The sequence below is a fragment of the Physeter macrocephalus genome, chromosome 2 (genome assembly GCF_002837175.3).
Source record: "Physeter macrocephalus isolate SW-GA chromosome 2, ASM283717v5, whole genome shotgun sequence".
Classification (NCBI taxonomy): domain Eukaryota; kingdom Metazoa; phylum Chordata; class Mammalia; order Artiodactyla; family Physeteridae; genus Physeter; species Physeter macrocephalus.
This window is the reverse complement of record NC_041215.1, coordinates 110654630-110680473: the sequence shown is the minus strand read 5'-3', so window position 1 is coordinate 110680473 and position 25844 is coordinate 110654630. Positions and strand designations below refer to the sequence as shown.

The 25844-nt window shown below is 42.2% G+C and overlaps 1 protein-coding gene across 1 annotated transcript in view; it reads left to right on the top strand.

Annotated features, from left to right (window-relative positions):
* The window catches only part of LOC114487363 (transcription initiation factor TFIID subunit 4-like), a 314300-nt gene that overhangs the window by 197179 nt on the left and 91277 nt on the right, over window positions 1–25844 (top strand). The window contains exon 5 of the mRNA XM_055079364.1: window positions 12107–12220. Coding sequence (XP_054935339.1) covers window positions 12107–12220 — 114 coding nt within the window. The remainder of the gene's footprint in view (window positions 1–12106; window positions 12221–25844) is intronic.

Genomic DNA, 25844 nt, shown 5'->3' with positions numbered 1-25844 from the left:
ATAAAGATTATCCCCTCAATTTATTGCTTTAGCGATTCAGTAGACACTTTTTGGCACCCCCCTCCTAGTACTAAATGGTGATAGGAAGGCATTGGTGAACTTCGGGGAACATTTGTTTCCAGAATTTCCCCAGACACAATTTTTCAATTGCATTATTGAGGAAGGGCATGATGTGAAGGCTTTTTCTGGATTTAATTTCTACTATAATCATTCATTGATACTATGGAAAAATTAGAGATTACTTTTCCACTTACCTTTTCCCCATGTTACTAATAATATAAGTTGACATTGCTTCCTTTGTAATCTTCTGTCATGTACGAATTGCTATTAAATATCATTAACACAGTTCCAGGCTCTTCTCCATCTCACTGCTTTTGCACTCCGATTCCCTCTGACTAGGACATTCTTCCCACTGAATTTTGCTTGGCTCTGTCCTTATTATCTTTCAGATCTTAGTTCAAGTATCAACTCCTCTGGAGGTCTTCCCAGGCCACCTTATCTAATGTTGCTTGCTTTCCTTAACACCATTCCAGTGGCCATCCATTACCATGTTACCTATTTAATGTCACTTATCTAAAATGCTCCTCTTTATTACCCTAGATGATTACCGTTTGCTTCTCTCAGTAGAAGGTAAGCTCCATGAAAGCAAGGATCTCATTTTCTTGTTTATTACTGTTTCCCAGTGCCTATAACAGTGCCTGGGATATAGTAGCCATTCAGTAAATATTTGTCACACAAATGAATGGATAAGTACATGATTGTAGTTGGGAGACCTAGCTACATTTCTGCCTGTACTTTTGGCTTTTTGCGTAACTCTGGACCAACCACTTTCCCTTTGGATCCATTGATTTTCTGCAAACCCATAAAACTATAGGTTTCAGGATCAAAGATATCTTAAAGATGACATAGTCATGAGGAAATGGAAGCCCAGAGAAGTTGAATCACCCAACTAGTAAGTAACAAACATGGGGTTTAAACCAGGTCTCCAGTTTCCTTAGAGCATTGATTTTCAACCAGGGCAATTTAGCCCTTAGGTGACATCTGGCAGTATCACATTGGATACATTTTTGGATAACTTGGTGGGGATGGAGTGATGTATGTTACTAGCATTTAGTGAATAGAGGTCAGTGATGCTGCTAAACATCTTACAAAGCACCGGATAATGTCCCACGACAAAGAATTATCCAGCCCAAAATGTCAATAGTGCCAAAGTAGAGAAACCCTGCTACATACAGCAATAATGAAACTTCTCCCTTCTGTCTGAGGATGAATGAGATAAGATCCGTAGAGAGAAGGGTTTTTATAATTTTTTTAGTACAGAATTATCAGTTGGCATTTTTTTGCAACTAAATTTAAAAATTTTTCAAAATAAAAGTAGCCTTAGTATTTTTTGATTATAGAAATAGTACATACTTATTGTAAAAGAATACAGTAAAACACAAAGGTATTAAGAAGAAAGAGAAAATCATTCATAATCCTACCACATGTAGATAAACATATAAGCATGTTGGTGTGTATTTTTCAAGACTTTTTTCCTATGCATACATACATACAGATACACACTTTTTGACAAAAATGGAATAAAGTGTTTAATATACACTATTTTGTAATTTGCTTTTTTCGCTCGACAAGATTTTGTGGGCATCCTATACATCTATAAATATGAAGCTATATTGTTATTTCTAAAGATTTCATAACATTTTGCTGTATGGATGATCTAAAATGTGTTTTACCAATCTCTTATTGATGAGGATTTAGGTTGTTTTTGATGTTTTAATATTATAGACAATCTTACAGTGAATATCCTTGTTCATTCATTCTTTGTTCATGCTCAATTACTTCCTTAGGTTAACCTAGTAGAGTGAGATTGCTGGGGCAAAGGAAATGTGACACATTTTGCCAAGTTGCCTGCCTGAAGGTTTGCCTGATTACTAATGGGAACCAAATAATTAGAAATCTTAGTATGCTGGAATTCTCTGTGCCACCTCACTTTCAAATGAGATGGAATTCACAAGGCAAAAAATTATATTAGGCTTATTCCTTTTCCTTTATGCGTTAGTATCAGAAAATATTCATTCTCATCTACACTCATTTAAATTTAATTTGGGAAAAAATTATTTCAGAAAAGTGAAAGGAACATTCACTGAGTCCTACTATGTGCCATGCCACTATACACTAGGAACTTATTTTCTTCCAACAACCTACCTGTGTGTTAGGCAGTCTCTTCCGGCTTGCAGCTGGGAACGCCAGGAATCAGTTACTCCCACTCAAGAACACAAACCTTGTACCTGACAGAATCCGAATTTGAATGTAGTCCTTGCCTTTAAGAAGTTTATAGTCTACTCTAGGGCAAAATGTGCCAGGGACACTTTCTATATCAATGCCATGTATGATGAGATTAATGTTCAAATTATGACCATGAGTATCTTAAGATTTTATACCTATAAAGAAATAATCAACTATAGTCAGGATATTGTACTTACCAAAGCAGGAAAGTAGATTAATATGTATTTGAAAAATACTTTCAGTAAATAATGCTGAAAATACAGAGATGTCCAATCCCTCCTTAGGAACCAAAAAAACTTATCATTTAATTGAAGTTTGTATTTGATAAGTTCCTTATTTCAAAAGACCTCAGGATACTTACCAATCATCGACATACAAGATATACTGCTCAAGTCAATACCTACATCATAAATATAATTTCTTTCAGAATGCTGAGAAGCCAAGAAGAAGATCTTTGAGAGGATATTGGAAAGCTCTCTTGTCTAAACATTTTCTTATGTCCTTTTATCCCCCCTCATCAGAATTCTTGTCTTCTCCTCAAGGAGAAAACACTGGGCAGGGCCCTGGCCAAGAGAGTTCAGACAGTTAGTTTCAGAGTGAGATTTGCAAGATGGGAGAACATCCATCTGGGAAAAAAATATCTTTCCATTGGCCTTTGTGGCTTGAAACCCTGCTTTATCCCATGACTCTGCAATCCACTTCTGGGTAATTCATTAGGGAAACACTCAAAGATGTACCAGTGTATTAATTACCACACTGTTTTAAAATAGTGAACTATTAGTAACAGAGTAAATGATCATAACTAGGGGATAAATATAAACTATGGCATACATACTATGGAATAATATGCAACAGTTAACAGAATCTGTTCTGGATATGAGTATTTTGTTAAATACTGGGTTGGCAAAAAATTCGTTTGTTTGGGTTTTCTGCAAGATGTTATGGAAAAACCCGAACAAACTTTTTAGCTGACCCAATATATTTCTTGTAAGTATCTTTTGTGGCTTGCCTTTTCACTCTCTTAATGGTGCCTTTTGATAAACAGAAATTTAAAGTACTATAATTTATCACTTTATACTTAGAGCTTTTTATATCCAGTTTATGAAATCTTTTCACTCGGCATGATGATTAAGATATTATTCTTTGTTTTCTTAAAAAAATTATTGTTTTACTTTTCACAGTGAAATCTACAGTCTATCTAGAATTTATTTTTGATTATGATGTGAGGTAGGGGTTAAAATGTATGTTTTTCCACATGAATATCCTTTTGACCCAACATGATTTAGTGTAGAAACATTTTTTCCCCACTTTTTATCACTTCCAGCTTTATTTCAAATCAAGTGATTGTATATGTGTGGAATTTCTGTTCTTTTCTATTGATCTATTTGTCTATCCTTATGCCAATACACATTGTCTTAATTAACTGAAGTTTAAAATAGGCAAAAGACTTGAATGAAATCTTCATAAAAATGGATATCCAAATGTCCAATAAACTTATTAAAAAGTGCTCACCCTTATTAATATCCAGGGAAAAGGTATATTAAAACCATAATGAGATACCACTACTTATCTGCCAGGATGGTTAGAATGAAAATAACAAGACTGACAAAAAAAATACCAAATGTTGATGAGGATGTGGAACAACTGGAACTCTCATATACTTCTGAATATACATTGGTACAATCATTTTCAAAATGTGTTTGGCAGTATCTACCAAGCTGAATATATGTATATTTTATCATTTAGCAATTTCATTCCTAGACACATACTCAACAGAAATGCTTACATACACATGCCAAAATACATATACATACATACATATGTATAAGAGAGTGGGTGGCAAATGTATTCATAATAGCACTTCCCCCCCCAAACAAATGTCCATCAGTGGTAGAATGAGTAAATGATTTCTGTTATATTCAATCAATGAAAATGAACAAACTCTTGCTACCATACAAAACATGGATGACTCTTACAAGGATAATATTGAAAGAAAGTAGACACAAAAGAACACACTCTCTGTAATTCCATTGACATAAAGTACACAAACAGGCAAAACTAATATGAGATGACACAAGTTAGGTTAGCGACTGGGGCCTAGAAACAGGGAGAGGACATAGGCAGGATTCTTTGGTGATAGTAATATTCTATTTCTTGATTTTGGTGCTGGTTACTGGGGGAATGTTCACCTTGCGAAAATTCTTTGAGCTATACACTAACGACTTGTGCCTTTCTCTTAGTGTATACTGTTTTCAATAAATATTTATTTTTAAAATGAATCAGATATTTATATATTGTTGAGTACAAATTACTGAAATATATGTGTGTGTATATATATATTTAGCACTTTCATATAGTACCCACAAAATAATACCTTATATTCTTTATGAACATATACATAAGTGCATATATATATATATATCTAGGGAGGGTATTAGATGTTCAGCATATGTTGGTTCTTTAGAATCAAAACGATTTTACTGGACTCTATTCTCGCAATTGGGCTCGCATCAGTGTTGTGATCAAATTGGAGATGAGATCATTGGGTATATCCAGGTTTCCTAAGAGAGGGACTCTTAGCAAAAGGGGTGATCAGGAAACTCCTATTTTCCTAGCACTAAATGGAGCGGAAATTATAAGTTGACCAAAAATTGAAGGATCCTGGAGTACCAGTTGATCGTGAATAATCTCAGGCATTGTACAAACTACTTTAACACTTGCTATCAAATTTAACCAAAAAAACAAAAAAAGCCATTGAAGATCGAGTATTCAAAAAGGCATCTATAAAGAGAAGCAACCAAATTCTAAAAAAAAAAATGGGTTCTCTTTTACAAACAACTAGAGGAAATTCAATCGTACCAATTTTAGGTAGTTTGGGAGAATAAACAGAGGGCCAACATATATATATTTGAGAACTATAGAAAATGAAAATTTGCTATAAAAAAGGTGAAAGTCAGGACAGCCAATTGAGAAGGATTCTCTGTGCATCTGTCTCCAGCTTCAGGAGGGTAAATGAGAACAAATGCAGTATGACTCTTTAAATGGGGTTTTGGATAACAACAAAGCCAGGAGTCCTATTGAAGCTCCTGTGGATTTGGCCCCTGGGAAGGCAGGTAAGGCCAGCGAGGGATCTCCCCATAGTTAGAAAGCATCTTCTCTTTTGGGGAGCTTTGGGACCTGTGGGTCCTAGGAGTTCTAGGACGTATGGCAGCAGAGGAAAAATGGGATCCAGGAGTGTTAGCAGAAGCCCTTTTATGCTGGGGTGGAGGGAGGTCAGAAGGGACATTAGCTCATCTGTCATTTCTTTTGTTTGATTTTTGGAGGCGAATATAGCCAGTGATATTAATAAGTAATTAAAAATACATCCCTCTATTAATGTAAAGGCTAGATTGGCTCTTTAGCCTTGGATGGTAGAGGCCTTATATTAAATGTTTACACTGGAGAAAGGGCCATCTTGTGTTCTGGATGACAGACCTGCAGAGGGTAAAAATGCCTTAGAGTTCATGAGTTCTCAGCCCAAGCTGTCTATTAGATTCACCCGAAGGACTTTTACAGAATTGAAACTGAATCTCAGGGGTAAGGGCCAGATATTTGGTTTTTTTTGTTTTTGTTTTTTTGTGTGTGTGGTATGCGGGCCTCCTTCTGTTGTGGCCTCTCCCGTTGCGGAGCACAGGCTCTGGACGCGCAGGCTCAGCGGCCATGGCTCACGGGCCCAGCCGCTCCGCGGCATGTGGGATCCTCCCAGACCGGGGCGCGAACCCGGTTCCCCTGCATCGGCAGGCGGACGCGCAACCACTGCGCCACCAGGGAAGCCCAAATATTTGTATTTTTTAAATGTCCCCAATGGATTCTGATGCCTGATGTGGGTTGGGAACCACTGATTTATTCGGTCCATTGATTTTCATCTCTCTAGGACTCTGTGGCCTGCCCCAGAAGTTTCAACTGAGACGCCCCACTTGATTCTGCTTTATGGTTTCATGATTTGAAGAAAGGGTTCTATTTCTAAAGGCTAAACTATTTAGGACCAGTGATGTAGGCTAATGAGCTTCTAGACTTTCCTCTCCCTTCACCTGAATTTGTCAGGTTGATCATTTGGCAGTAATCTCATGACGAGATTGAAATACATAACAGCCATCCCAGGTTGGACTCTCCAGAAACAGATACTGAGCTGGAGTTTCCAGAGCAATATGCTCACTGGGTTCAACACCTGTAGAGGGGAGGAGCCGGGAGCAGACTGGGCAGAGGAAGAAGCCCAACTGTGATGCAGGCCCAAAAGGCCTGGGCCAATTTCACCAGGAGTGTTGGAGTGAACAGTGCCCATTGGAGTCGTGCTCAAGTGGGCAGCTGTCTCAGGCAAGGGTTGTGGGCTGTCGGGAAAGAGCGTGACCTCGGGGAGGAGGGCCTCTGCAGCTGAGGCAGACCCCAAAACAGCTGACAGCTGGCACACGACTGCTGCCAGCTACCCCATCAAATCCTCCCTGGAAGGAGAAGCTGGGCAGCACATCTGTGGCTCTGCAAGACAGGTATGAAAATTTCGGGAGGTAGGGAATGCCTGTGGACTGATGATCTCTGATTCAAGAAGAGGAAGGTACTCACAAGGGCAGCACAAGCATCGTAAACCAGGCTCATGGCAATGGGACCTGGGAAAGGCTCCTGTAGGAACAAAGAGAGGTGATGTGAGTTGGAGAGGAAACAGCGCACCTCTCCTCTTCTTGGGACACCTCACATGGTAGACCTCCTTTCCATAGCTTCCTCTTGAGGATAAAAGGAAATTTTAGTACTGGGGTGGGGTTAGATAACATTCCAGAGGATGTGGTTGGTAACATCTATCTCTAGGATTAGACTAACTTTAGTATAAAGGAACTTTGATTGTTGCACGTCAGATTCAGTCTGCATTTATCAATCCCCTTGCATAGGCTACCCTCTGTGTTAGTTTTTTTTTTGGTTTTTTTTGCGGTACGCGGGCCTTTCACTGTTGTGGCCTCTCCCATTGTGGAGCACAGGCTCCGGACGCGCAGGCTCAGAGGCCATGGCTCACGGGCCCAGCCGCTCTGCGGCATGTGGGATCTTCCCGGAATGGGGCACGAACCCGTGTCCCCTGCATCGGCAGGCGGGCTCTCAACCACTGCGCCACCAGGGAAGCCCTGTGTTAGGTATTTTTGTGCACAGTCCCACCCGCCCATATTCTCATCTTAATCAGGTTGTCATGAAAATTACCGTTGGAGTGACTGTCTTTTCATTTTTCAACGTACCTACTTGTTTATTTAAAAACGAAATGTAGAAGACAGAGCTTTTCTGAAATGAAAACAGTAGAATCCCTAGAATCTTGTTACTAACGTGCCGTATCTTGTTCTCATTGTGTTTAAAAGATATACTGTTATCAACACCTTAATTATAATTGTAAGATAAATCTTTATGAGCAGAAATGCCTTTAGCTATGTTTTAATTTTAAGAGATATAGCACAGCCCTTTTACAGTGGTTGAGTACATTAGATCGAGAGCAGTGAACAAGATTGGTGGTTTATATCAACCTCCAATGACCAACATAGATTAGAAAAGTAAACACACACTGTTTTCTACTACAAACCACAACATATGTAGCTTCCCATAGTCAACATTTATAGTTTCAAATCCATAACAGTTCTTAGAACTCTTAAAACACACTTTTTAATATCACAAGAAATCTCTTTGCAGTAAGAAATAGGCTTAGGCAGAAACTTTAAGATAAGTACAGACAATGGATTGATGCAGCTTAAATTATGGTAACTGGTATGTAAATATTCAATAATAATTTTCTTAACCATTTATCAAGATGTAATTTCTAACTGAAAGATTTGTCTACTAAAACTATCTGTGTTGACTGCCTCCCAAGCTTTCAAGTTTTCTCATTAATCTGCTCACTGAGGCTTGTAACTTCTGGCTTCAATGATCATTTCCAGCCAGAGGTACGTAAAAGAATACGGAGCCTATTAATTCTTGTTGCCACACTAACTAGACTTTAGGTTTTGAATAAGCTATCTGTTATGCATATTCTCATTAGGCACAAGCATAGACATTAGAACAGGCCCTGAGGCAGTGGCCTTAGGCAGGGGCAGATCCTACAAATGGCATGTGGGTGGATGGACACCCCCAAACCCAACCGCCATCCTGTGTTTCTGATAAGCAGTGTAAAGTGAGGGTCAGGACCAGAGGTGGACAGATGGTGGCAAACGTGAATGAGGGAGGGACTTGCCCAGAGCTATTTCAGGTGTCCCTGGGCCACCCCAGTCCTATGACCTCCAAATTATGTGCAGTATACAGTATGAAAGGGAGGCTGGTCATCAGGGGTGATATCTTTTGTTCATAAATGAAGGCTAGAGCCGGCAGGCACGTGGAGAAATTATGACTTTCATGGGCCCTGTGCCCGCAGCTGTGAGGGCCTAAGTGAGCCGTGTGTAGAGGTGCTGTCCAGATGCAGTTTCAGAGTTCTGAGTTCCAAGTCTCAGTTCCACAAATTCAACATATCAGGAGCAGTGCCACCTCCTCTACTTGACAGTGAATCTAGCCACTTCAGCCTCTGTGGGAAAAACAGGTAAGAGGTACTCCTCAGGGACATAGGTGAAGCGTAGCATCTGGTGGAAGAGTCCATCATCATAATAGCTGTTTGAAAAGATTCTTTCAATAATTAAGGTGGGGGGAAAAGTGGGTAAGTTCTAGGGAGCTAGCATTCTGTTGAACCTGCTACTCTAGGAACTGAAAGACCTCAGAGGGAGACACACAAAGAGGTTAGGAAAGGGCTGAGATTAATGCTCACCCACCATGTGACTTCATTATCAAAATCTCTTGAGGAGAAAGCCTTCAAGTCCCCCGCTTCCACTTCACATCTTATCTCTAAAACAGTCTCCTTTTGGGGCTGGCCCTTTAACATCTGTTGCGACATGCCACTGAGTGTACAAAAAACAGCCTGAGAATTCTCCTTCAGACCTTGAGGAATCTGTTTAATTTGTGATGGTTTGTATTTTGCTTGTAAGAGGAATAAAAACACAACAAGCCCCAGAAAATAACTACTTCATTGCATATTATAATTTATTCCACCAGGAGGTTGGAAGTATGCCTCCAAATTGCCCTAGCACAATCTTTGAGGATCTGGTGGTTCATAATAGCAAATCTGAAGTCAGTGGAAAATTTCCACACGAGAGAATTATAGCATTGGATCCTTTAAAACGACAACACGTGCACATAGCCCCGCCCAGCCCCCCATCCTCACCCCCGGCATTTCTGAATGTCTGGAAATCCTGATCAGGAATTTGAAAAGCAGTCAGGATATATTGCATCAATTATGTTCCAAAGCATTTATGCAGTGTATGTTTTAATACTAAAAAAATGATTTGGTTAGACTTAGCCGGCTCAGCCTCATTCTCTGAGAGGAGTTCTTAATTGCTGCCATAAAAAATGTCCTGATTTAAATCATAAGATAGTATACAGGGGGTTGATGGCTTGGATTCTGTTTGAAAGTTAGGTAAATAGTGTAGCATGTGGTTATAACCCATTGCTGGTTTCTATAAAATAGCTAATGGGAAAGAACCAGTCTTTCTTTTTTTGTTGTTTTGTTCTTTCTTCCTTTCTCTCTTTTGTCCCTTCTTTTCTTTGTTGCTTAAACAATCATAAGTAAGATTAACAGTTTGCAAGAGCCACTCTCTTTAGATATTTTATCTATTCTTGCTCTCAGATGGCAACTGCATACATCTCATTTTGACCCCAAATCTGGAAACAGATGGTGGGTTGAAAACTAGAAAGGTGCTGATTTTCAATGTCTGGTCTTGCTGTTCTGATCATCTCAGGGCTACAGTACATGGTCCAATGCTTTCCCTTAACAGTTATCCTGGCTTGGAATTGCTCTCCCCACTTGGACCCATTTTCATCTAGATAGAGCCTTTTCTTCCTTCAGACCCATATTTTCCATTCTTATGGGAACCTAAATGCAGGCAAGGAAATGGAGAGTTATAGGATGGACCCTGGGCTGGGCTTGGCAAAAAGGGTGACAGGTCAGTGGAGGCTGTAGGGATGGGGAGACCATCAATCCTAATCACAATTATGATTGTGGGGGTGGGAAAGGGACTTGTGGTACTGGAAGGATCCCAGTTCAAACTGGGCCAACCAATCAGTTAACAGAGGGCCCTCAGCAGAAGATGCCATGTAGCAAGCCACTATTTATACCAGGGGTGCTTGGGAACATAATGGAAGTCTCCTCATTTAAACACCGCATCCGAACCACCAGCAAGTCCTATCGACTCTACTCCCCAAAGATATTCAAAATCTAATATTCTCGCCACCTCTGCCACTAACACGTGGTCGGAGTCACCACCTTCTCTTACTAATCATCAGGGAAATGCAAATCAAAACCACAATGAGATATCACCTCACACCTGTTAGAATGGACATTATCAAAAAGACAAGAAATGACAAGTATTGGCAAGGATGTGGAAAAAAGGAAACGCAGGGCACTGTTGATAGGAAAGTAAATTGGTACAGCCACTATGGAAAACTCTATGAAGGGCTTCTCAAAAAAATAAAAATAGGACTACCATATGATCCACCAGTTCCACTTCTGGGTATTTATCCAAAGAAAATAAAAAACACTACTTTGAAAAGTTATATGCACCCCTATGTTCATTGCAGCATTATTTATAATAACCAATATATGGAAGCAACCTAAATGTCCATCAGCAGATGAATGGATAAGGACGATGTGATATAGATAGATGATAGATAGATAGATAGATAGATAGATAGATAGGTATAGATATACATACAATGGAATATAACCATAAAAAAGAATGAAACCTTGCCATTTGCAATGACATGGATGGAACTTGAGGGTAATATACTAAGTGCAATAAGTCATACAGAGAAAGAAAAATACTGTATGATTTCACTTCTATGTGAAATCTAAAAAATAAAACAAATGAACAAATGAAACAAAACAAAACTCATTGATATAGAGAACAGGTTGGTGATTGCCAAAGGGGAGGGGTGTTGGGGGAGTGGGTGAAATGAGTGAAAAGGATCAAAAGGTACAAACTTCCAGTTATAAAATAAATAAGTCATGGGGGTGTAAAACATAGCATGGTGACTATAGTTAATATTATATTGCATATTCAAAAGTTGCTAAGAGAGTAGAACTTAAAAGTGCTCATCACAAGAAAAAAAAATTTGTAACTTAATGTGGTGATGGATGATAACTAGACTTATTGTGGTGATCATTTCACAGGGTATGCAAATATTGAATCATTATGTTATACACCTGAAACTAATACAGTGTTACATGTCAATTATGCCTCAATAATAAAAAATTTTTTAAATTGGTTTTTATTATAGTTGATATACAATGCTGTGTTAGTTTCTGCTATACAGCAAAGCGAATCAGTTATACATAAACATATATCCAGTCTTTTTTAGATTCTATTCCCATATAGGTCATTACAGAGTATTGAATAGAGTTCCCTGTGCTATACAGTAGATACTTATTATCTATTTTATATATAGTAGTGTGTATATGTCAGTTCCAATCTCCCAATCTATCCCTCGCCTCCTCCGCTTTCCCCCTTGGTAACCATAAATTTGTTTTCCACATCTGTGGCTATTTCTGTTTTGTAAATAAGTTTGTTTGTGCCATTTTAATTAAAAAGTTTTTTAAAAAGCCAAAATCCTTACCAGGGCCGACAGGGCCCTCCATGGGACTCTCCCTTCCCCTCTTCTTTCTGACATTATATCCTCTGTCTTCCCCTTCCTTTGCATCAGGAATGCAATGGTCCATCTACTGTTTTCCTTTTCATTCCAGGCACGCTCTGACATCCAAGCTTCGTTCTTCCCTCTGGCTGGAGCACATTTACCCCAGAGAGCTGTGTGGGCCACTCCAACTCCTCCAGGTCTTTGCTCACAGGTCACCTTCCTGGTGAGTCTTCCCTGAGCACATTTTTAAACATCTTACCCACCCCGCCTCTGGCTTGCTCTGTCCCTCTTCCCTGCTTTACTTTTCTTCATAGCACTTATCACTCTCTGATGTACTATATGTTTTATTTTTTGGTTTATTTTCTGTTTTTTTCTCAGCAGAACATAAGCACATTTGCTTTCTAATGTAGCCACAGAAGTTAGAGCAATACATAGCATGTAGCAAGCACTTAATAACTATTTATTGAATGAATAAATGAATGAGTTCATTAAACGCACCCCCAGTAGTGACAGGGAGAACAAGACAGCTCAAGAGTCAATGGAATTGTCAGAGTCCCAGTTCATGGTGACAAGGCTAGGTTTTTGGGAAAACAAAAGCAAATAAGATGTTCATGTTTCTTAGATGCTCATAGTAGAGGAGTCATATACAGGATGTTATCAGTTTGTCAGAGAATGATCAATGCCTGTGCTCAAATAGATTGAACACAGCCAGAGGCTGGAATCAGGACTCTAGCCCTTCTGTGAACATCTGTAACAATCACTGTCTCACCCATTCACCCATCCATCCATCCATCCATCCATCCATCCATCCATCCACCCAGTCTTATGACAGTTGTTTATCCAATGTTTTTGCAAAACCAGCTTTCCATTGCTCAGATTTTCTGAACATCTCTCCTACAGAACTGAGCATTTTTGTGAGCAGGAATCTCCACATCATTAAATCTTGAATACTCCCATTCCCTAACATGAAGTCTTGAATGAATGAACCTTGGACAACGGGTTGTGCCTTGTTCTTTCTCTTTAAAACCTAAGAGAAAGAATAACGAGAATGGATGAATTAATATACTAAAGGCCTTGGAATTTTTCAAAGTTAGAGTTCAGATGTTTCTAACTGGCACTGGGTACTCTCCCCGTGCTGCACATTTGCCTTTGCTCATTCAGTTGTGCCCTCCACATGAGATGGCTGATCTTCCACGATCATTTCCTTTCATTTGGGAACCTGGTAAACCCAAGGCTGGTCCCAACACTGGAAAAGAGGCTTCGTTCCTGGTTATTTATTCCATTAATTGCTAGGTTGTTTTTGTCTATCTCACTGACTTCATTTCTCTTTCTCGCTCCATATTCTACTTGATATTAAATAACTGTAGCCTTTTCACACAATAAGGCTCTTAAAATGGGTGTGTGAGTGTTCCTCTAAACATATTTTAATTTCTCACTCTCTGTCTTAGTCTGCTTAGATTGCCATAACAATAATATCATTGGCTGGGTGGCTTGAACACGGAACTGCATTTTCTCACAGTTCTGGAGGCTAGAAGTCTGGGATCAGGGTGCCAGCCTGGTTGGGTTCTGGTGAGGCCTCTCTCCCTGGCTTGCAGATGGCCATCTTCTTGCTGTGTCCTCACATGGCCTTTCCTCAGCACATGCAGTTGGGAAGAAAGATCTTTTTCCCTTCCTCTTTCTATAAGGCTACCAGTCCTATTGGATTAAGACCCCACTCTTATGACCTCATTTCACCTTAATTACCACCCTAAAGGTTCTTTTTCTAAATATATCATTGCATTGTGAGTTAGGACTTCAACATAGGAACTTGAAGTGGGGGACACAATTCAGTCGGCCCTTCTTCAGATACACAATGTCAAGTATCAATGGGGTTAAATTTGTTGTAACTTTAATTTGATAATAACTTCAAGCTGTGTTTATGCCCAGTTTTTATATTTTCTTCCTCACTTAGCATGCGTTTCAGTTCACCACTTAAATCAACTTCAGGGGGCCTTCCCTGGTGGCACAGTGGTTGGGAGTCCGCCTGCTGATGCAGGGGACACGGGTTCGTGACCCGGTCCGGGAGGATCCCACATGCCGCAGAGCTGCTGGGCCCGTGAGCCATGGCCGCTGAGCCTGCGCGTCTGGAGCCTGTGCTCCACAGCGGGAGAGGCCACAACAGTGAGAGGCCCGCGTACCACAAAAAGAAAAAAAAAAAAAAAAAAAAAAAAAAGAAAGAAATCAACTTCAGGGAATGTGATTTATAAATTAGTCTTGCTTTGCTCCCATTGTCAAGTTTTTACTTTACTCTGAATCTCGTTCCTTTTATTTTTGTTAAAAAAACAGGTCAGTATGGAATCCTCTGTCCCCATTAAACACTTTGTACTCATTGTCCCATCTAGCCCTCATCTCCTCTATCTTATCTGTAGTTACACAGATATAAACACACACACACACACACACACACACACACACACACGCTTCTCATGGCTGCTTTCTTCTTTTTTTCCCCCCCCTTGGTACAAGTATCTTTTATTTTTGTGAATAAAGCCATAATGTTAGAAGATTTATCAGTGAAATTTTCCTTTGTTTATCTTTTTAAAATATTTTAATTTTATTGGAGTATAGTTGATGTACAATGTTGTGTTAGTTTCAGGTGTACAGCAAAGTGATTCAGTTATACATATACATGTATTCATTCTTTTTTAGATTCTTTTCTCGTGTAGGTTATCACGGAATACTGAGTAGAGTTCCCTGTGCTATACAGTATGTCTCCATTAGTTATCATTCTTGTTTATAATAGTGTGTGTATGTTCATCCCAAGCTCCTGATTTATCCCTCCCCACTACGTCTCCCCTTTCGTAACTACAAGTTTGTTTTCGATGTCTGTAAGTCTGTTTCTATTTTGTAAATAACTTCATTTGTATCATTTTTAATATTAGATTCCACATAAGAGTGATATCATATGATATTTGTCTTTCTCTGTCTGACTTACTTCACTTAGTGTGACAATCTCTAGATCCATCCATCTTGCTGCAAATGGCATTATTTCATTCTTTTTTATGGCTGAGCAATATTCCATTGTATATATGTGCCATATCTTCTTTATCCTTTCATCTGTCGATGGACACTTACGTTGCTTCCAAGTCCTGGCTATTGTAAATAGAGCTGCAGTGAACATTGTGGTACATGACTTTTTTTGAATTATGGTTTTCTCAGGGTATATGCCCAGTACTGGGATTGCTGGGCCATAGGGTAGTTCTATTTTTAGTTTTTTTTGTTTTGTTTTGTTTTGTTTTGTTTGCGGTACGCGGGCCTCTCACTGTTGTGGCCTCTCCCGTTGCGGAGCACAGGCTCCAGACGCGCAGGCTCAGTGGCCATGGCCCACGGGCCCAGCCGCTCCGCGGCATGTGGGATCTTCCCGGACCGGGGCACGACTGATAATTAGTGATGTTGAACATCTTTTCATGTTCTTTTGGCCGTCTGTATTGTGTGTCTTCTTTAGAGAACATGGCTGCTTTCTTTTATTTTTTTAATAAATTTTATTTATTTATTTATTTATTTAAGGCTGTGTTGGGTCTTCGTTTCTGTGCGAGGGCTTTCTCTAGTTGTGGCAAGCGGGGGCCACTCTTCATCGCGGTGCGTGGGCCTCTCACTATCGCGGCCTCTCTTGTTGCGGAGCACAGACTCCAGACGCGCAGGCTCAGTAACTGTGGCTCATGGGCCCAGTCGCTCCGCGGCATGTAAGATCTTCCCAGACCAGGGCTCGAACCCGTGTCCCTTGCATTGGCAGGCGGATTCTCAACCACTGCGCCACCAGGGAAGCCCGGCTGCTTTCTTCTAATCATTTGCGTTTCTGTTAAAAAGCTTCACTGAGGTCTTGCCCAATTATCATATCTACAGAAGTTAGTCCCATCACATCACCTATTTTCTTTTCTCTCTAACACCTAAGACTATCGTCATTTTGTGGATGGGTAAACTGAGGCTAGAGAACATAAGGGATTTGTCCACAGTTGCTCAGTTTCTGAGCAGCAGAGAGAAGTCCTGAGAAGCAGAAGGTGGTGCTCAAAGGGGTCTGGGGGTAAACCGAACCTATTACAAAACTTATCTCCTAGCAGTTCCAGGCCTTCCTTCATAAAAAGCAAGACAGCAGTCATTGGCTCTAATTGCTTCAAAGTCTTTTCAAAGTGGCCCTCGCTTCTTTCCTTTTTCTGTTGCCTTGATAAAACTGTCTGGCAGAGTGGAGGGACAAGCATGGAAGGACACATTTGCCCCATATATCGTTGACATGTAGAAGCACAGCTGTCTTCGAATTTCAGATAAACAATAAATATTTTTTGAGAATAAGTATGTCCCATGCAATGTTTGGGACATACTTAGGCTAAAACATTATTTGTGTTTCATCTGCAATTCAATTTAGCTGGACATCCTGTATTTTATCTGGCACCCCTAACTAGATGGCTGCTCTACAACTACATGTATCCTATGGATAATGGTTATAAGCCTCCAGTGAGTGTGCTGGGGAAAGAAAACAAGCAATAAAATCCGTTTGAGCTCTGTTGTTTTATTTACTTAGGTGAAACTCTGATGTTCTTTGACAATAAAAACAACACCACAAATATTCCCAAAAGAATATATATTTTACTTTGGAAGCTTTGACTTACACCTTTATCAGCTCAGTTGCTTTGATTTTCTGTGAATTCACAGCATTTAATATCTAAGCACCAAAGGAACTAGAAAACTGCATGAGTTCATCACCGCTGAACTCCTGTTTGGGTAAACTTGGACAAGCTGTTTTACCTCTTTTCATTTGCAAAATGAAGATAATAATAGCATTTGTCTTATAAGATTGTGAGGGGTAAAGGAGAAAATGTATATGAAAGTGGCTAGTCCAGGGCTTGCCATATAGTAGACACTCAATACATAACAGTTTCACTTTTCTTGCCTCACCACTCCATTTCTGAGAGTGAACAACATCACTTTCCCAGACCATTGCAAAATATTAGGCTAAAGAAATTACTGTTATGTCTCAAAGAAATTATTATCCTTACTTACCAATAACCAGGTAACCAGCAGAGCCAAATCAATTGACTTGTTCATTCAAGCATTTATTCAGCAAGTATTTATTGAAGACCTAACATGTGCCACAGGGGCAGCGTTCTAGGAGCTGGGGATACACGGTAAACGGAGCGAAGTTGCTATTTTCCCATGAGAATTGCTTATATTACAGTGTGTGTGTGGCGCGGGGAGGCAGATGATGAATGGATAAGCAGGAAAATGTATTATATCACATTTTACATGGAGCAACCAATTAGGGCAAATGTTGTGAAACGGAGTCCTTGAATTTGGTTATGTGGAGATCATTGGTGACCTTGATAACAACAATTGTTTCCTGAGGTTAAGAGAACGAGGGGAGGAGGAGGAAGTAGAGAAAGGAACTTCGCTAAAAAGCAAGCAGAAAAAAAATTGGGTGGCAATTCAAAGGGGAAATGGGGTTAAAGGACTTTGGATTTTTTAATGGGAGTTATGATAGCATGTTTAAGCTGAAAGGAATGACCAATAGAGAGGAACTGATAATGCAGAAGGCAAAGGACAGCTCTGGGAGTGAGTGCTTGACAAGGCGATAAGGCAAGAGACTCCAATGGACAAGAAGATTTGTGCTTAGAGTGCTACCGGGACCTTTTGCTCACTGCAGAAAGAGGGGAGGTCGAATATGTGAGGTTGAGGGTACGGGGCTTAGTCAACTTGGCAATGGGAACGTGTGGAAGTTCTAGTCTACCTCCTCAGAGAAATAAGACATAAAATACTTTCGCTTCTCTTATCAATAATTATTGATTATTAAGTTGAACATAATCACTGATGTGAGAAATGACAGCTTCCTCTTGCCAAGCACCCGCTCATATTTGGGATATGTATCATTGTCCCCCCACCCATCCTGTGCACAGCGGATTGACACTTACTTTATTCACAGTCAGCTCTTTTCAGCCCCCTGTGCTGTTCCCAGGCGGAGGTGCTGGTATTTCGATGATTTTCAGCCATCACATGTTTCTCTCCATTGAGATAAACTTCTTCCAGAAGAAGCTGCCCATCTTGACAAGTCTGTTTTGCGTCTGTGCTCCACTGCACAGCCAGACCTGAAAGTGACGGGAACTGACAAACTCTCTGAACTTGTCCCATTGGATTTGTCTAATGGGCCTTTCCCTGACATAGATGAAAAAGTCATTGACAGAAACAGACCATTTACCAGGAACCTGAGCAGAGGTATAAACAGCGACAGATGAAATAGGTCTCGAAAGAAAGCTGGGAAATTCAGGACACATGTGATGGGCTCAAGGAGATCTCTGCTTTCAAATGTCAAGATGAAATGGATGGTGTTGGGTTTTGCAGCCTCGAGTCATTCGGCTGGTTAGTAAGAAAGCCAGTCCCCCGCTCCCCATCTCTCTATCTACACCAGAGACAGAAACTGCTAAGTGGTGATGTGAGGGTCAGGGGTGGCTTTCAACAGGACACTCCAGACCCGAAGGGTGCGTTCTCTTTCCAAGGGCAGCGAGAGCAAAAAGGAAAAAAAACAAAACAAACAAAACAAAAAACCAAACAACAACAAAACCCCACCATTTAAAAATTTGCAGCCATTTAGAAATTCTAGTTGGAAGGCAGAATTCCTTCTTTCTTTCTTTCTTTCTTTCTTTCTTTCTTTCTTTCTTTCTTTCTCTCTTTCTCTCTGCGTTGGGTCTTTGTTGCTGCATGTGGGCTTTTTTCACTAGTTGTGGCGAGCGGGGGCTACTTTGCACTTTGGTGCGCGGGCTTCTCACTGCGGTGGCTTCTCTTGTTGCGGAGCACGGGCTCTAGGCACACAGGCTTCAGGAGTTGTGGCACATGGGCTCAGTAGTGGTGGCTCGTGGGCTCTAGAGTGCAGGCTCAGTAGTTGTGGTGCACGGGCTTAGCTGCGCCACGGCATGTGGGATCTTCCCAGACCAGGGCTCGAACCCGTGTCCCCTGCATTGGCAGGCAGGTTCTTAACCACTGTGCCACCAGGGAAGTCCCTGAAGGCAGAATTCTTGTTGAAGGAAGCTTTCCAAACAGAAGAGTCACATCTTAGGAGTGATATTTTTAGGTTCTATAATCAACACCTAACGTGAACATCATATAAACTTAGTATTATCCTTGAAAAGCCCTTATATCACCCACAGAACATACAACCTTGTGTTCTAATTTCTATCCACCCTGAAATTTGAAAATTATTGCAGTTGATTAAAGGAGAAAACAGAAGGGAAATCCGTGTGTAGATGTCTGGTCTTCAGACCATTCTGCCTCTAAGGCAGCTATCCAACCCCTAGCTTTGAATGAGCACTGGGTGGAGAATGCCAAGCGCTCTTTGTGTGCCATAGGTTTTACTTTATTTCCTTTTAATATTAAACCTTGACAACCTTTATAAATGGTATAGGATGTGTTTGGCATTGTGAGGGGTCAATGGAATAGTGACAATGCATCAAATCCAGGTTGGGGTGAATATCTGAGTGTCGATTCATGCTGAAGTAATACCACCCCACTCTATTTTCTTTAAGAAAAATCTTCAGATAGTCCAGTGGGTATGTAAAGTCTGAATCTCCTTTAAAAGGAGTACGTTGGCTCAATGAAGAGTTAAAATTGCTTTATTAAGGCAGTTTAATTTATTCAAGTATTAAGGCAATTTCTTAAAAGAAAAACTTAAAAAAAAATAAAACCTGCAACCCAGGGTAAGAGTGTCCTCTACCAAAAGATGGTTGGTCGGTTTTCAAAAGGAAGGAGAAGGACATCTCGGTAGCAGCCCAACATTGGAGTCTGGAAACTAGCACTGTGAGGGGAGAGAGAGAGATGGCAGGACAGGAAAGGCGCTGAGGAGGTATATAGAGCCTGAGCAATGTGAGGGGCCTTGGGCAAGGAGAGAGGGCCAGCAAGTGCTGATGTGCTCAGGGGAGAGAGATATCAGGCCTCAACTTTCATTTTTCTATTCTGGCTTTTGAAATGCCCTGTGATCTTCTCAGTGCTTCGGTAGGGTCAGTGACCTGCTGCAGCTAATGTGGCCAGGAATTATGCAGTGGGTTAGAGTCCAAGCTGGGATGGGAGAACGGGGAGTGCTACCTAACCTTCCCAGGACCACCCTTACCCCAAGGGTGGAAGCATCACTATTAAAGACAGATGGTTTCTGCAGGTCCGGGGGGAGGTGAACGACAGCAAGAGCATCAGAGAAGTCCAAGGTAGAGCAGAGATAGAGACTTAGGAGCTAGGCAGTGGACAGGACACAGCTGCAGGACCCCACGCAGGAGTGGACTGAGACAAAAGCCCCTTCTCCCAAATATGCTAGCATTGGCGTTGCTGACTCAAATGCCTGTGGGACCAGCCAGTAGCACAGAGGACTGAAGGTGCTTAGCGTAAACTTAGTGCTGAGCTCCTTCTACTGCAATTAAGCCTCACATCTGCTAAGTTACCTTGGTTTTTAAAACATTGTGGGGATGAGTCAGACAGTGAAACAAAACACTTTCTTGGGCTTCCTACTGCTGCAGGCTTCCGGGCTGTGGCCCTCGTCCTGGGGAAGGTAACCCTCTGAGGGGGAAGGGCCATGCCTGTTTGTGTTTTCAACAGAGTCCTGAGAAGTAGCACTGCCTGTTCACCCTCTCAAGAGAGGATTTACGAATGAGCGCCCGTGGATCATACCCAAAGTAGCATCTCTGCCTGCGTCACGGGACGCAGCTCAGCCTTCGGTCGTTATAGAGATGAGCAGAAATCTGTTCTATTTGTTTAGCGTTTGGGGGCTTCAAAGGAAACATGCACTCGTGCTTCTGCCCGCATTTCTTAGTCTGCCACCACAAGGCTGACTCATCCATCTTGGTCTGGGTTCTCCTGAAAGCAGAGTCTCCGTCAAAGACTGAGTGTAGATAATTATTTGGGATCCGATCCCAGAAAACGGGAGGGAGGCCGTGGGGAGACCGAGGCAGGGTATCACCATAGTGCATCATTGAGGTATCCACTGTCTGTATACAGAAAGGGGCTGGGGCACTGATCCACGGACTCGTGTCTCTCAGTAGTTGCAGGTTGGGGGAAGGGAGCATTAACTCCTCTGTCTAAGCTTTCCTTGTTCGAAGCTCCTACGGCTTCAGAAAAGGCCCTAAGGCTGAAAAGCAGAGCGAGCTGGCTGAAGGAGAGAGCTTGAGGTAGGCATGAATTTAGGCGAGGGGGTGTGATGCAGGGCATGCAAAGTGTCTGCTACCATCTCTAATGCAAGAGATTGGGACCCGTCATTCTCGGGGTGTGCCGAGGTCTGGGTGCTGCTGACCTGACCGGGACTTGGCTTGACAACCCCTCTTTTGCCCCCTCCCCACTGCTCCATTACATAAGCCCAGGATGCCTCTCCTAGACTGCTTTTCCTCCTTGCTTTTGTAATACTCACTCTCAAGGTTTTCCACGCATTGGAATATGTGAAGAACCCAGTGTGTAGCAGCAACTCAGGGGAACTTTGTTCCCTTTTCTGCTTCCTCCTTTACCTTCTACTGACCTTTCCTTTTCCTCTTTCTTTTCCTCAAAAAATATGGTTGCCTGTTAGGTTTAAGTCCTGCAGACTCTTTATCTTTTTTCTCTCCACTCTCCCCAGTTATTTGGTCCCAGGTTCAGCTCTCCCCTCTATGTCACTACGTCCACTGGACTATCTCCTGGTAGGGTCTCTCTTTCCAGGTCTGGCCCTGTTTTAACCCTCAGCCAGCTCAGAATCACCTGGCTATTTTTATGCTCAAGTTTAGGAACCTCGCCTCCAGTGTGGACTCTCCTATAGTTAGTTAGTTGAATGTTCCTTTTTGGCAGTCTCCCACTCACCCCAGCTCCATATGCCGAAAAGTGACCTGGCTTTCTTCTCCCACCCCATGTCCCCCTCGCTCTTCCCAGTGTCCTCCCTGTCCCCACAGAAAAAGAAAACACAGACTCTCGATTTCGTTTCACGCTACTGTCGATTCATATCTACGGGTTTTCAAAACCCGGGAACCACCTTTGACCCCTTAGCCCGCCTGGAAGAGGCAGTCTGCCTGGTGCTCCTGGGCCACAGTGTGGGGTCAGACAGAGGCGGTGGCAAGACTGTCTGGGAGGACACATCAGGAGGGGAACAGCCGAGTTTGCTAGGGCTTCAGCAACACACTGGGGGCTGTAGAATCTGAATGTCAAAGCCCGAAGAATTGTTAGACAGTGGCTCGTACAACCCCTCACGCTGCTGGTGAAGAAACTGAAACCCAGAGAGATGAAGGGCATTGAAAAAGGTCACATGGCCAGTTCGTTCAAGAGGGACAGAGCCCTTCCTTCCCAGAGCCCTTTCTGCAACGACACCATTCAACAAGGAGCCTGTGTCAGGGACGTTTTAAGAGCAAGGAGCAGAATACAGAGCTCAAACGATAACGTTATTTCACATAAAGGAAATTGTAGTTTAAAGGTGTCTGACTTCGGGGGACGTTCGAACCAGGAGCTTAAGTATGCCGACAAGGACAAGTGGATGGAGGGCCCTGATGAGCTGAATCCAGACCCTGTGACCCCTGGGATCATGTGTGAGACTCACATAGAAATAAGGGCTGTTGGAAACAGGGAAAGAAGACACTAGATGCTTACGGAGCCAACAAAAAAATCACTACAGAATCAAAAGAAGGGCAGAGGTATGTGATCTGAAGTCTGAATGGTCTAAGGCCATAGCCAGACTATGTTCATTTCAGGGCCATCAGGATGGAGGACTGGGTTTGGGGTTGAAGCCAGAGGGAGCTCTGGGACTTTTTGTTTGACAACAGACCTTACGTAATTATCCCTTATGCCCTGGACATTCTTCCTGTGTGTTCGGAGGGCAAGGCTACATTCTTGGGATGACCTAAGACTCCCACTGGAGAGCCTGGTGAGCTGGATGGTTTTGCTGTTCCTAGCGGATGGGAAAAGGGAGGGAGGCTGGGAGAGCTGCCCAGCCAGGTCCTAGACCCTGCCTCTGGACAGTTGTCTTCCTTGGTGAGCTGCTCAGTGGTCAGGACCCTGTACCCTGTCTCTCACAGTCAGTAGGACCCGAGGCTCTACTTCTTCTCCTTCACAGGCATCAACCTCTTCCTCTTCTCCCCACTGCCAACCCTCAGCTCAGGTGTGAGTCTCCTGGTGTCTGGGCCACCGCTACAGTTTGCAAGCTGGTCGTCCAGCCTTGCTTCTTACCTGTTCCAGCGCATCATATGCCCTGTGCCAGGGTACTCTCCTCCAATACCAGTTTTGTCATATTTCATTCTCCTGCTCGAAAGCCTTCAGTGAGCCCATACTCGCTAAAAGCAGGAGCAGGTCCAGCCTGCTCACCTGGGTTCAAATATCACCTCCTCTGAGACCCCTTCATGGGGTGATCATTCTTGCTTCCAAACCCCAATAGCACTGAGTATCTATCACACTCAGTTGGAACTGACCATCTTTTCCTGCTTTCCATTGTTAATTTTGGTTGTACAGGTCGTTGTCTTCTTACTCTGATTCCATGATCGTGGAGGTCGGTGGTGTACATATCTAACTATCGCTCAGTTTACAGCTCTGTGCCCTGTACACAGTGGATAAACAAATAGTATTAATTCACTGGGGTTAGACTCTTGGGCTTGGAATCTTGGTCACTTAAGACTTTCTTCGTATCATATTTTTAAATCTCTAGAAATATAGGTTCAAATTATGAGATAGGAAGAAGATAAATGGGAGACATTTTCCTACCCCTTTCTTACAATTAATTTTCCCTGTCTGTTTGAGTACATATCAGCATCAATATCTAGCGCTGACTTAATTTACTAGAAGATGATTTGAAAACCTAACTAGTGTGCATTCCTAGAACTCAAATGGGCGTATGGATTGAAATACCAAATTCGTCATGTCTCCAGTATGCAGGCTCAGAGGAGGATTTCAAAAAACAAAACACACACACAAAACATGGGTTTAAGGCCAAAACAACTTTAAATGGGAGTTTTTGAAGCATTAAAAATTTCACAGGAGTGTTCTTTGTTGATTCTCATCCATTTAACTATTCCGTAGTTATGAGGCCAAAATTCAGTGTTTGAAAGGTCTCAGCATCCTTGTCTTGAAATGGGCTGGGTGCATGTTTGGAGCTTCCCTAGCAGGGGTAGATTTCAAACGGTACAGACTTCGGCCTTGGACAGTAGGAAAAGAGGCTCCTTCAGGGGCTTTTGGCTCGGGTAATGTGACACGGCCACTTGATGGGAATTGGAGGTACCCTGGTGGAGGAAAACCACAAAATGGAGAGAGTCAGGTATAAACCCGCCACTTGGAGTTTTCCTGTAACTTAGGTTGGTCAAATGCTGAATCCCAGATTATGTTCAAAACAAATGGAACCTCATTCTGTGACCAAAATAGATTGCTTGTTTTTATTGTTGATAAAGAGGCAGCCAGGCAGAAGCTGCCTTCACTCAAAGGGACCAAAATGAGGGAGTCCCTTGGCAGGAGTGGAGAAATAAAAGGCAAAGCGTTGATAGGTCCCCTTCTGCCCCATCCCACCATAATTATTCTTGCTGTCCTTCCTCCTTCTGCGGTGGAACAATGGACTAAAAGATTAATACTTAAAGAACTCCTTCCTTTCTGTTATTACAGAGAGGCTGTGGAATTATTTTGTCTTCACCTTGGTGGGTGGGTGGGCTGGGAAGGAGTGGTGGTGCCTTCGGGGAGGTAGACACAGCAGGGGCAGAGCCTGAGTCCTCCTGTGTCAACGGCAGGACATGTGTTTACCGAAACGCTTATGCACACAGAGACTCACATATTTGGTCCTGCGACACAAAAAAAATCATAATTGTTTTTATGGGCTGAATGGTGTCCTCCCCAGATTCATATGTTGAAGCTCTAACCTTCAGGACCTCGGCATGTTACAGCGTTTGGAAATAGGGCCTTTAAAAGAGTAAGTAATGTACAATGATAAGAGTAAATAAGGGTCATATGGGTGAGCCCTAATCCACTGTGACTGGTGTCCGTATAGAAAGAGGAGATTAGGACACAGACACGCACTGAGGAAAGACCACGTGAACACCTTCATCTAGGACTTTCGGCCTCCAGAACTGTGAGAAAATAAGTTTCTGTTGTTTAGGCTTCCCAGTCTTTGGTACTTTGTTATGGCCACCCAAGCAGGCTGATACAACTGTTAAGAAGGAGCAGAGAGAGAGAGAGAAAAACAGACTTAAAATGGAAAAGCACAACTTCGGGGCAGCCCTGAGTTTTATTATGAATGAATAAAAGAAGGAATCCGTTCATCCATTCAGTATACACTTTTATTTCAGATCCTTAGAGGGTGGCACGTAGCAGCTGGAAGAAGCCCTCCCTTTTATCATCCCCAGTAGAGAAAATGAAGCATACCAGGGAGGTTTAATAACCTGTGCCCTGTCTCTGGGAGGCGAGGATGAATCTGGGGATCCACCGATTACTGCACACATAACCATGACCACTGGAATTAAATAACTATTATCTTTTCATACTTTCACTGAACCTAATCTCGCAGAACCAGTGTTATCCCCGAACTTTATGTCCTCACTTTGTACATAGCCCTGGCTTGAATTGTGAGTGTTCAAAACGATAAAATATTTAATATCTTTTCATTGCCCCTCTCAGCAACGCGCAAGGGCCTGGCTGGCCTCGCGCATGCAGTATGGACGTGCGGCTCGCTCACTTAGCTGCTCTTACCAGCTGCTTTGCAAATGGCTCTAGCAGGTGGTGCAATGTCGGGGGCGGGGGGAAGGGGGGAGGACTTGCAGTCTGTCCCTGGAGACTTGGCGAGCGTCTCTGGGTAAATGGGTAAAGTACCATCTTGTCGGCTTGAGAAGCTGAAGCTCCCCACGCCCCCCTTCTTGAGCTTATTT